This window comes from Phoxinus phoxinus, assembly GCF_949152265.1.
Source record: "Phoxinus phoxinus genome assembly, chromosome: 16".
Taxonomy (NCBI): domain Eukaryota; kingdom Metazoa; phylum Chordata; class Actinopteri; order Cypriniformes; family Leuciscidae; genus Phoxinus; species Phoxinus phoxinus.
This window is the reverse complement of record NC_136891.1, coordinates 28,957,265-28,970,710: the sequence shown is the minus strand read 5'-3', so window position 1 is coordinate 28,970,710 and position 13,446 is coordinate 28,957,265. Positions and strand designations below refer to the sequence as shown.

The 13,446-nt window shown below is 38.2% G+C and overlaps 1 protein-coding gene across 12 annotated transcripts in view; it reads right to left on the bottom strand.

The window, feature by feature from the left end:
* Positions 1-13,446, bottom strand: part of palld (palladin, cytoskeletal associated protein) — an 80,233-nt gene that overhangs the window by 14,095 nt on the left and 52,692 nt on the right. For 9 of the 12 annotated variants that reach the window (XM_079639151.1, XM_079639156.1, XM_079639158.1 and 6 more), the window contains one exon: positions 541-1,161. In XM_079639151.1, the coding sequence (XP_079495277.1) occupies positions 541-1,161 (621 nt within the window). Of the gene's footprint in view, positions 1-540; positions 1,162-10,535; positions 10,714-13,446 lie in introns of those variants that run through there. The other 3 variants (XM_079639152.1, XM_079639153.1, XM_079639154.1) reach the window with 2 other exon arrangements.

Here is a 13,446-nt window from a genome sequence, read left to right as displayed (position 1 = left end):
GCTCAATGGTCAGTGGTCGCTTCTACTTTTGGAAAGATAAAAAAGCAGGCCAGACATTTTGTCAAAATTCCCCCATTTGTGATGCATAAAAGAAAGAAGGTCATACAGGTTTGAAACCACATGAGGGTGAGCAATTTAATTTGTTATCCCTTTAAAAGCACTCATTCTCAATTGTGAACCAGTGTGCTTTATATTTCTGTAGGATTGAGAAAGAGAGAGGAAACCTCTGTAATACACAGGCCTGACCCTCAAGGTTCCTCAGCTCCCATTGATCCCCGTGTCTCCATAAACATGCCACGGAAGAATGCATACAGTACATGTTTTCCATGCAGCTGCAAAGCACGAGCTGCACTCTAAATTACTTATTAGCCCAAGTGTTCACACTATGTGCCCTTTATAGTGCTCTACTGGAGCTCTTAAGCGCTCAGTATTTAAATAGTATAGAGAATACCTATTTTTTACCTTTTTTTTATTTATACCTTCAAATCAAGAAGCATTTGAGATGCCTTCAAACTTTAAGAGATGATTGTGGGTACTCACATTGTGCCGTTACCCTTGGGCAGCCCAAGAGCGTTCATTGGTGGTGGTGGAGGAGGTGTGGCTGGGAGCACCGATACCAGAAATCCGGCTGGTGATTGGGGAGTGGATGTGAAGGGCGAAGAGCTGTCCGAGCGGGTGGGGCTTGACGTGACAGGTGGTGGAGGCGGCGGAGGGGGGAAGTCTTGTGGCAAGCCAGAAGGAGAGGACAGAGTGCTGGAGCTGAGGAAGGGCGGAGGTGGTGGCGGGAAGGAAGGTGAGCTGGGAGACTCCACGCTGCTTCCTTTGGACAGTAGCGGCTGCTGCTGGAAGGGCGGAAGAGTGACACGGCTGAAGGGCTTGTGGGCTGTTATGGGGGACAGCGGACTGGAGCTTGAGGAGGTCGAGGACTGCGTGCTGTATCCAATTGGTCCCCCGCTTGTTGTGGGACTCTGGGCAGCGATGAACTGCTTGGGTCGGGCATAGTTGAAGGTGCTTGTCTGCATGGTGCTACTCTCCAGCTCCTGGAACGAGGGAGGAGGTGGGAGAGGTGGAGAAGGAGGCGGGACTTCCTGAGGAGGGGGAAGCGGTTGTTGCTGCTCTAGAAGGATCTGATCTTGAAGCTGCTTCAGTTGTGCCGCGTTTCTGCAAGGAGAAAATTACAAACGAAAAGGACTGTTTAGCATCACACCAACTATACACATTTTACCCGAGTCTGTCAGGTAATAGGACCTTCTAACTGTACAATTGCACAACCTGACAAACATAACCTGAATTGACGTCAGCCCATCATAAAGATAAAGCTTGGAGAGCATGTTTGCTGGAACTAAACCTGGCTAAATATAACTCTGTACACAATTATAACTGATAGCTCTGGTCCTGGATTACTCAAAACAGCATTCCTGTCAAAATCCATGACATTCTGTAGAAAAACAGACGTAAAACACCTGTTTACCATATAATTTATGGATCTGCTTAATAAATTAAGGTTTTAATGGAAAAATGAGTCCTTAATTTTTTTTTTCTTCCATTATGCTTTAACCTTTTTATAAAAGCAAACTGGTAGCTGGTTTGGTTAGATTTTTCTGATGATGTTGTGCTTTGTATAGATCATACTTTAATGGTTCAGTAGAGATGTAAAGCCACACACAGAGTTCAGTGATTTCATGAAAGGCCATCTCAGGGACAGTATATCACCCTCACAGAATAGATGGCAGAAAGTGGTGAAGTGTGCGTTACTGTAAACTAAGAAGGTTTTATGCCTAGTTGTTGTGTGGTTATGCGTGTGTCTGTGTGTATTTGTGCTGATTTTCTGGGAAGGAAACTAAAGCCCATTGAAAAGCGAGTGATATGCTATCTTGGGTAAAGTTCAAACTATACTGTCAACAGCATGTAACGGCAAGAAAAGGAATTGCCTTTTCAGGGTTGTGTCGTGCTAATATGGGTATGGGCTGATGATTGAGCATAATATCTGTCAAATGTCACGGTTAACCCACATACACAAAAACACTGTGACGTCCACACTGTCCTTTTCTCAGCAAATATCTGATGTTTAGCAGTCTACAGCCTACAGTTTTCCATCATCTGAATTCTTGCGTCCTTGGAAGACATGTTTTGTTCAAAACAATTTGTCTCTTCTTTTGCAGACTCACCCCCACTCTCCCGCTGCCTTTTTTTGGCAACTCCTAGACACTTTTTGTGAGCCTCAACAAATGGATAACCTTAAACAAACCAATAACTGAGTCCAGATGCTTTTCATTGAAATTTTATTATTGGTCTCCTACAGGTCCATTCAGAGCAGCGTTCAATGCTTTTCTGCTAGTCACCCTGTAAAGAATTGCAAAACGTGAATTCAGTGTGTTCAAGGGGATCTGGATGGTAGGCTAGCCACACTCCAAACCCCATTTAAACTATTTCCAAATGTTGACTAATGAGTCATTGTGTTTTCCTTCTTTTCATTCATTTTTTGTAATGAAGGTGGAAGCCCTCCCTCCATCCAACTGAAAATTCCTCAGAGTTTGGGTGAAGAAAAAGAGAAGGGGAGTAATACTTTGCCAAGCCTTAACTTAAAATCTAGAGTGCAAATTCATCAAATAAAAGGATTAATTGAGGAAAATAATAGATTAAATGATGTAACGGTTTTGGCAGCACAAATGGTGATTTGGGCCACATTAAAAGCAAAAATTACCACCTAAAACCATCCTTTTCCCCTTTTTCCTCTTTTTCCCATTCTGTATGCTCGAGTATCCGTCAAAAGAGCACTTTTACTGGAATACTTTGGCAGCTGGTGAAAGGCTCTTGGACTCAACTGCCTGTGCTGCTTTGCTTTCATTCCTTTTTTGGCTCTGTTATGAGTCCGAAGCACCAGCGGCTAGACTCTCACTTCTCTTCTTTCTGTCTTTGGGTCATGCTTTCCCTCCCTCCTTTTCTTTTTCAATCCCTTTACACTTTTTCAAAATTCCATCACCATGTCTCCCTCCTAATTCACAATTTTTTTACATCAAATAGAACAAGAAAGTTTTCAAATCCAATCTTGTCTTTTTCTCCATCCTTCTGCATTTCTTCTCTCCTCTACCTCCTCCCCCGAGTGAAAACTGCTGGTTTACAGCCGGTGGAGGTCTGGTATTACAAGCCCCTCCAGAAATACCGCTCCGACTCTAAATATCCCACTTAATAGTTTCCAGCAGTCAAGGAATATCATAATGTTCAATCACAGGCAGCCATTTTCTAAAAATAGCTCTTGCAGGTTTCTCCGCTTATTTTTTCCTTTTGCATTTCTGGAATTCCTCACAAGTAAACCTGATTTGATGGAGGGAGTTCAGCCGCTACTGACATAATCAGTTCGCCTTAAAAGGCACCAAGTCTGCAAATAGAAAATGCTACGGTACCCTCCTGCTTAAAATCATGTTCATTCATTACAAAAAAAAGATGGAAAAAGCAGTAAACTAAGTTTCTAAATGTAGCGACACTACCTTAAATACATTTTTCAATAGAGTGAAAGAAGTTTTTGCAATGTATTTGTTATTTTTCCAATAACATGCTAATTTCCCCCCTCAACTAGTACAAAATGTATTTTCTTTGTTTTTCATCTTCAGATTCTAACTAATTCAAGCAAATCAACGGACTATGTTCTCCTAGACTTTAGAGCTGTAAGTCCAACTCATTCTATAGTGTTTTTAGCCGCTTTTCCACCGCTGGGCCAAACTGTCTCATTTCTTATTCGTTCCATTTTGTGCCGATCCAGCTCAGCCGGTACGGATATGGTTTCATTGTCCACTGTGGGGCTGATAACAGAGCTCTTTTGAATGTATTACAAATATTTCAGTCGTTGCCATGGTAACAAAAGTTTACAGAAATTTTGAGATGTAAATAGCGACCGCGTTATGGAGGATGATTAGATATTCCTTTTCATTTTAATGTGTTTACTTCGCTTAAATGGCGTGTTTGGCCTGCTACAAAGAAACTGGTAGCCTAGCAACAGACAAGTGACCAATCCGGAGTGTCGACGACATCGCTACACGCATTCTACCAGCACGGTTCAGGACGGTAAGCCAGCCGTGCAGAGAATTCCGGGCCAAGAACGGTTTGTAATCATGCCATGACAAACCAGGCTCAAGTGGAAACACAACTGGAACCATTCCTTACTGTTCTTAGAACCGTTCGGTCCGACGGTGGAAAAGCGGCTTTTGTTACATGTAAATGAATCGATTCATAAACGATTCAGTCCTTTTGTGGCATTTTTAAACTTTCTATAGCAAATTATTGACTTAAATGCTGCTGATGTTGTCGACCTATATAACTACACTACTAATGAAATGTTGCCAACTACTTTTTCAAAAGGATAGTTTGACTTGGAAAGCTACTGTACAGTTTGTAAGTAGGTTCTCCAGCATTATAAATAAATCTCAGCAGATCTAGACAAGATATGTTTGCGTCTTTCTATTTTTTTAGCAATAAAGGCAAAGAATGGGATCAGTTGCCATACAAACTCCCATCGCACACAAGGCCACGGCTCCAACCACATTTGTGTGTGTTTTTTTTATTTATCTACAGCTCTGCTGGACTCAGGGTCAGTTCTGTCATAGTTTGGGTGATTTAGAGATGCTAATGGAAGAGAGGTGCATATGGCGATGTGCGTCCATATGCTGATAGCACGCAGCACAGCTTAAATAATAACAGCCTTCTGTCAAAGGTTACATGAAGTAACCCAATCAATTTTCTGCCAAATTACAAGGTTTGTTACTAGTGGAGATGAAGCAGACCCCTCAGCAGACACAAACCACTCTCTCGTATTCCTGCACTTACACACATTCCTGTCTAATTCAGCTACATGTCTATAAAATGCACTTACACAAATCCAGCTCCTACTGTTTTATGGGAACTCCAGAGAAGCGCTTCACCTTGCATAAAAATCACACACATTTGTCAAAGTCGTCTGTTTTGAATAAAAGGAAACTGTTCAGAAATTCGAGAAATCGTCTAAACGTAGATCTTATTTTTTTTTTTACTTTTTTTATTTAAAAATATTAATTGCAAATAATTTAAAATAAAAACTAAAATAAGTAAATAGATATGCAGCATATTACTTTTTTAAATTATATACTGGTACTAAGAAATGTGAATTAATTGGAATGTGCATAACAAATGTTCGAACAACAAAACTCCTTAAATGTCCCAAATAATCTACAAGTTGTTGGTAAGTCAATTGTTTAGCTGTACTGTCAAAACGTCAAACAAAATGCACACTTATTTTTTTGCTCTTATCTTCCTCTGAAGCCTGTTGCACTTTATCTGAATTATGCAGACAGAAGTTAGTGTTTCTTTCTCTCCTTCACACCATAAAGTAGAATCCAGAGCAGATGATGTTGTTCACACTGCATTACACACAATTTGTCGAACCAACCGTCACATGAAGGTCAGACAAACGCTCATAAGCTTTGAAGTGGTTTTTAGTCAGTGACATTTGTGCCCCTATAAAACAGTGAAAATTACCACATACAGTAAATGTGCCCTTCACAAAATAATGGCAAGATACGGGTCAGTGCGAATCGTGGTTTAATTAGTCCACCAATCAGCTTCTGTCCAGACTTTTAACATCACTACATCAGACACGGGTCAGTGTTAGTGAGCCGTACTAAACAATGAGGTCAGTGTATTCTCTCTTTTTAATTGAATCTTTTGCTCAGTCCAACTGCAGTATCTGCTGAAATTTTCAAGTCTACTCCTCTGAACATGACTGATACAAGCTGAAAATACATCATGTAAACAGATTTTCCAGTGTTAACCTTAACCAAAAGTCTATTAAATATATTCTGAAGACTAATACAAGAGGGATTTTATGCTAATAATGTCTAAAAGTGCATCTCTTGCAGTCAGTTTAAGCATCTTTGTTTTGTCTGTGCGCAGGAGTGGAGTTTCAACTGTTTTTATCCAGCTGCTATCACAGGAAGAAGCTTCAAGAGGACAGGAAGTTGTTGAGTTTAAATATTTGCCAATTAGAGGACAGTGTTTACAGAGCACGTCCTGCATTGTGCACATCGGTGCGAACTGTGTCTGTGCGCAAGACAGGCAATGAGAAAATAATGATTAATAATGAGAAAAACAAGCTTATAATCTCTAAAATGTTCCTACATGTATTATTATTGCTTAAAAAATTGTATTAGGCTATGAAAGAGGACTGTCCTGCCAAGTGTATCCTAAAACAGAGAACAAACACTACTGTGGTAACAAAACCTTGTTTGCTGAGGATGACAATGTGCTAGAGCTGAAATGTGTTTATCCAGTGTACACAAACCGAGATCAAGGAACATGTGGGAAGATACTGAAACAAACAAGAAAAACACGTGGACACACACACACACACACACACACACACTCTACACGATGCAGAGCAGCACACCTGGATTCTGCTATAACCACACCCATCATGTCATCATCATGCCCCTGGACAATCCTCTACCTAATGATTAGTCCTAGTAAACTGATTCAATGCTGAAATATGATTGATTCAGGTGACTGATTCCACGTCAGTGTCTAGAGAAATAAATGATTCATTAGCTGTCTCACACAGTAATTTAGCAAGCTGGCAGCCTGGGAGACAGATGGAGAGCTGGACCGATGGGTGAATGTCTGAAAACCAAACATTGTTTTACCTGATCGAAATAGAAATTCTGTGTAATCGACAAGAAAAACTATATTTATTTGTGAAACAGTATAAATTAGAATGTCAATACGTTTACAGATAACTACACTGCTGTTCAAATGTTTGGGGTGTGCAAGTATTTTTATTTATTATAAAAATATAATTAATACTTTATATTCTAGAGACTGCACTAAATTGAACAAAAGGGACAGTACAATTATAATATCAAAAAAGATGTTATTTTGAACATTCTATTCAATGTTCTATCTAATCAAACAATCCTGAAAAAAAATGATCATGATTTCCACAAAAGTATTAAGCAGCACAAAATACACTGCATGCCGTCTTGAGTCCTGTTGTTCTCAGGTTTGTTAACGCATGTTAAGCGCGTTCAACAGGACAATTTACTAACAAAGCGTTGGCTAAAGCATTCGAGCTTGTGTGTGCATGGTGTTCCAGGCTCAACAATTAGGCTAAACCTCTTTGAAAAGTTGCATCTCTGAATTGAGCCGCTTTAAATCTCAGCCATCAAAACCGCACCTTTCAACAAAATCACAACTTTTGAAAATATGTTGAAACAATTACCTTTAGACTTCAGATCTTCTTTTTTGACAAAAAAAGTTTGTTGCCTATTTATATGTTATCGGTTTGTTAATGCATTATACCCAAACGAGATTTGCTATTTCAACCTCTCAATGCATGTTTATCCACATTATTAACATCTGAATTATAACCACACCCAAACCCTGTCAGCTCATGTACACTGACTTCAGCTTTCTTTTATAGTTCCACTTCACCATGATCCAAATACACCCTATAAACAGTCATACTAACCATTGAAACAGCAACAGATCTTCTACAGACCGGCCCTACAATGCTCCAGAGTTTAAAGTTCTTAAATTGCAACAAGACTCATGTGTCAGGAAGAAAAAGTATCTCATCATGTTGCGGTATCGGACTAGCGTCTCTCTCATTCCCTGTAGATGCTCATACACACGCACACCCTTCGAAACGGTCAATTCATTAAACAGAGCACAGACAGAGTAGAAAACTGCATCTGATCCTTCCATTATATCTGAGCGTAATAGCAGTGCTGTCACTCACACAACCAAACCGGACACTCATTCTCTCACCACTAATGTGCATAAAATCTTTTGGATTCTTGCCACGTTACTGTGAACAAAACTTCCAGAAATGTCCAACAGTAATTTTGGCTCGTAGCTTTCAAGAGGTCAACAGAGTACATAAGAGCGCCACATATGCACGCACACACACAAAAGGTCTAGAAGTGCAAGTTTTCAAGCCCTTTCTCAGATTACATTGGTATTAGTAGAGTGTGTTCCAGCTTTAGGAGCAGTTTGACCCAGATCTGATCTCACAAAACGGCTCCCACCCAAGCCAACCGGCTCTACATGCACTGCACTCCCTACCAGACTCCTAGAGGAAATGTCCAACTTTCCATAAAGACGTCAGGCCAAAATAAAAAGGCTCTTTCTCTTCTCCAGCTCCCACACTCTCACTTTCATGCTTTCTTTTTTCTCTTCTCTCCATTCTTTTCTCTAATTTCACCATCTTGAATTCTCTAAGTCTCAGACTTTCTCTCTCTCTCTCCTTTGGTCTGTCTGCTCTCCATCCGTTCTTCTGTCCACCTATGATCTATTCGTTGACCTGGGAAGTACAAAACTGGAAAGCACTTTCAAACTGGCAAGCTTTTATCTGATTGGCTGACTTTATGCAATCAGTTTTGATTTTTTTTTAGTCTCCCTGAAAACAGAGTCATGTTTACAAAGTATTGGGTTGATACAATTAACACTTTTGAGGAAATAATCTCTGGATTTGGCAGAGTTTGCAAGGTTACTAATTTAACGACTAAAAGAAAAAAAATATAAAATGCTATAAGGAAATTTAGGCATCACAACAAAGAAAGGCCTAACTTTTTAACAGTGCTAGTATATTATTGTATCTTTCAAGATTAACTTTAAGTGAGTGTAAGATGAAGGCAAGGTAAAATACACTACCGTTCAAAGATACAAAAATACAGTAAAACAGTACTGTGAAATATTATTACAATTTAAAATAGCTTGTCTATTTTTAAATAATTTAAAGTGTAATTTATTCCTGTGACGGCAAGGCTGAGTTTTCATCATCATTCCTGTCACATGATCCTTTAGAAATCATTATAATATGCTGATTTGCTGCTCAAGAAACATTTCTTATTATCAATGTTTAAAACAGTAATGCTTACTGTTTTTTTGAAAACCATGATGCATCTTTTTCCAGGATTCTTTGATGAATAGAAAGTATAAAAGAAGAGCATTCATTTGAAAAAGAATTATTTTGTAACATTATAAAAATGTCTTTACTGTCACTATTGATCGGCAGAAACTTTTGAACAACAGTTAAATGTCTTCTCTCTTCTCGGAATATACGGAAGCAATATATTGTGCATCCTGAAACTTATTACTCGTGGAGTGGCTGAAATTCCAGTTTAGTGCCATTTAGCCAAATGTGTGTGAAGGACTACTGTAGTTTGAAATGCATGAATGAAACCTTTGGTCACGGCAGTTGCAGGAAAAGTTAAAGCACTTCATTTCCAGACCCATTCACTGTTGTTTCGTTCTCTTCCACTCTATTTATCTATAGTCAAAAAGTCTTGACCTGCACAGTCCATTATTCCCGTTTGCTTTCACCATCTCTCTCTCAGACCCCTCCCCCATCTGTTTGCCTCTAATTGCATGCACAGCACATAAAACAGAACCAGACTGTTTTCTTTTCACATAGAATGTCTCATTGCATCCCTCTCTCTCTCCCTCTCATTCTCTCTCTCTCTTGCGCTCTTTCTCCTTCTCACAAAGTGTGTATATGCCTGGATTGCAGGAATGTGAGCTGAAGACATTCCTCTCCAGATTGGCTGAAAAGACATCACCCATCACCATCAAATGGGATTACCAGCAGGGTAAGGGAAAGTAAGTGAGAGCGAGAGAGAGAGAGAGAGAGAGAGAGAGAGAGAGAGAGAGATGGGAGGGGTATGAGCAGAAGAGAAATAAACCCTAAACAAGGCAAACTGAGCGACAAAGAGAAATGGGAGTCCAAACTATTCTCTGCTGGCAATAAAACGGTTAGTTCAATGGCCTTTATGAACCAAGAAGACTCCACCAAACAAACCACTACTCCGCTACTGCTGCCATGAGCGAAGTGCCAACCCATACACACATTAAAGTGCTGAACATTCAACTGTTCAAACTTGGAACACAAGTGAAAAAGACAGAGCCACCAACATAACATCTTTTCCAGATATTTTGGAGGTTTTGAGTTTGAATAAGCTACTTTCTTGCCAAAGCCCTGCGCAAAACTAGTGACTAACATTATTTTTACTGAGCAGACAATTTCTGAATTGTTTTCTGTACCTCTTTTAATTCATTCTACTCTTTTCTGGAGCTCGAATTCGGTCCTTTTGTCTTCAAGTATCTCACTTCACTCAGATATATCATCTAGCCTACTTGTTTCATCCTCACATGTATCCACATCACATCAGTGGATTAAATGTGTTCTCTGTTGTTTATTCTTATCTGTAGTTGTGAGCATTGAATCATCCCTGTCTTTTTCCCATGTAAATCTGTTACATTTAAACAACTTGCCCTAAATATTAAATATATATATATATATATATTTACAAAAATCCTACATAAAAAAAAAAACGAAATTACAAAATAAAAACAAATGTCAAAAAAGCAACAAAAAAACCTAAGTAAATATATAGTGTTAAATAGTTACATATCAACAGGTTCTCTCACATATCAATGGACATAAATAAGCTAGTTGTAAAATGCCTAATTCATCCATACAAGTTACTCAAAAGAAAAGTATTAGTTTGTACCTTGTTTTTTCACCTGAGTAAAGTTATTCCCGTTGCATGTAGGTAATTCCTTACAGGTGTGTGTGAGTGTGTATGAGGACTGCGGCTCTCAGTCAGCTGCTCTTGTCTTTATATTAGAACGCGCAGACACGCGCTGAGTGACGCGGCGTCTGCCTCTCGAGCTCTGCTCTGACTCACTAACTGCAGTCTGCGCTTGTCTGACATAATAAGAGTCCTGCAACTTAACTTCCACAATAAAAGTCCCCATGCTCACCTTTATTTAAATATAATTAAGTACGCTATTTAATATATATATATATATATATATATATATATATATATATATATATATATATATATATATATATATATATATATATATATATTATTTAAACTAGGGCATGTTTAACATTTCTTTAACATTTGACAGCTCAGGTAGGCCTAAATGAAAAAGGAGTGATTGTAACACTTGTGTTTAAGTTTGATATACTTTTTTATACGTTTTTTAAACATCTACAACTTATCCGTAAAGTAAGCTGTGGTGTGATAATTGATTGTTTTGCGGAAAAATAATGATTATACCATCTCTGATCACCACAATCATTGTTTAATGTTTAATGAGACACGCTAGTAAAAATATGCAAACAAGTGGTAAATATTCTGGAAAATAAAACAAATAAAATTGGAAACAAATTTAAAAATTACTTTACAAAACTTTGAGAATGTTACATATTACGGATGTTATTTAAGATTGTGCTTTTCTGTCATTTAACATTCAATAACAAGTCTGCAAATCAGATCATAAACTAGATAAGGCATTAGACACACAATTGTTTCATCTAAAAGTTGTTTTATGTCCTGTAAATCATTTATATTTTCACAAAAACTTCTAGCCTTCTGTCACTTCAGGAGGGGGTGGTCATAAGCTAATTTCTAATCGGTATAGAAATTTATATTTAGGAAACCAACCCTAAAAAACTAACCAGAAACTATTCTTTGTCAGAATGTAGAAGATTAGAATAAAATAAATCCAGAATGTTATGAACATCCAAATAAAAATGTAAGCCACTTACATCACTCCTAATACATGCGCTTGCCTTGTGTTACTCCTCCACTGTTTAAACCTTCAACTCAGATAACATCTCGCTCTTGGAGATGATATGAGTTTGTTTTAAAAACATCCTCTAAACCATGTAAACTGAACACGCACTCAATGGGCAGACAAAAATGAATGACTATATGATTCATAATTTCACATATTAATGAAACAAGTATAAGAAGAAAAAAAAAACAGTGTCTACTCTAAACCTTATCATTATTTAAAAAAAAACTGGAGGGGTGGGTCTTTTATTATCTGCCAGGCTTATTTTTTCCCATCAGTCAGTCTCTTTGTTTGAATTTCCAGAGATTGTTTTAATCTGCGGTTGTTTACTCAGATAAATCTGTATATCTTGCGATGTGTAGACACAGATTACTTACGATTCTTGGATCATTTTTTACATCTGCAGTAGATAAAGTGTTCTGGCACATTTTTCAGCCTCTTTATCCCCCCAATTCACTTTCTGTTCTTGACAATTGTGTTCTGCCGTGGGTTATTTGAGTGTGTGTGTGTGGTTGTGTGTGTGTGTGTGTGTGTGTGTGTGTGTGCATTCTGAATCTGACTTATTTTAGACTAATGGGAGTATGGGTGCCGTTATCATTTATATGAGGGTGTGTAATGTCTATTTTCAGAAGTGCTCTGTATTATTCGATGTTCCTTGTGTGCTTGTGTCAGGGGCGCAGATGAGTCGCCCCTTTAACGTTCATGCTAATCCTCAGGAGTGACTCATAACATCCATTAAAGAGCTAGCAGATATCTGCTGTGTAAATCACTACAATAGCCATCAGGCTATTTAAAAAAAAAAAAAAATTGTTTAAGTAATCATGTATATCCGTCTTTTGTCTTTTTACACTAAAACCCTAATATATATATATATATATTCGGAACTGACACATTTCATGACACACTGATGAATGTACACAATTACATAAATATAGAAGAACAGATTTACCAAAAAGTATTTAAATACTTTAAGGGATAGTTTACTCAAAAATGAAAAATTCATGTCACCCTCATAACATTCAAGCTGCCCAAAATAATCCTAAATAACCCCATTTGCAAACAATGTAATTCCCAGAATGGTTGAGACTGTGATGTGTCATAGTGTTCGTGAGAGAGAAACACTCACTAGTATATGTCTCATATGCCAAATATCTCTGTCCAGACAAAGACTTTTAAGCTCTTCAACAGGCCATCAGTTAAGGTTCTAACTTTCTATCTTGTCAACACACTAGTGCACCACTCTCACACACACATTCAAGGGATAGTTTATCTAAAAAACACAAAAGAAGATATTACTATCTATACACTTAAAGTCATTAGGGTCTAATGTGGTTTTGGACCCCATTGACTTACATTGTATGGACAAAAACACAAAATTTTTCTTATGTTCTGCTGAATATCATGAGGGTGAGTACAGATTTAAATTACTAAATTGTTTTATATCAAACTATTCATCTAAGAATTAGATATTTTTGTCTATAAATGTAAACTGCCGCTTTAAACTTCCAAACCATCATCTGAGCAAACATTACACTTCTAAATGACTTCAACTAAAGCACTTTTGTGTCTTACTTTCACTTTTTCTCTGCAGTCATCCAGTAACAGATTTTTTTTATTGAGATGGCCTGTTCTGGACTCTCTCTTCCATATTTGGAAAGCTGCTCTATTCCCAGTGGGTCACTTTAACATCTTTAGCCAATGCAGTGCTGAGTCTCTGAACCCCTCAGCCAATCCCGCATCCCCCTCATCTCCTTATAAGGACTGCACATAGTCAACAGTGTTCGCCTTCCCTCTGGCCTTCTTGGCCACACTGACTGTGCTGTGCTGCTT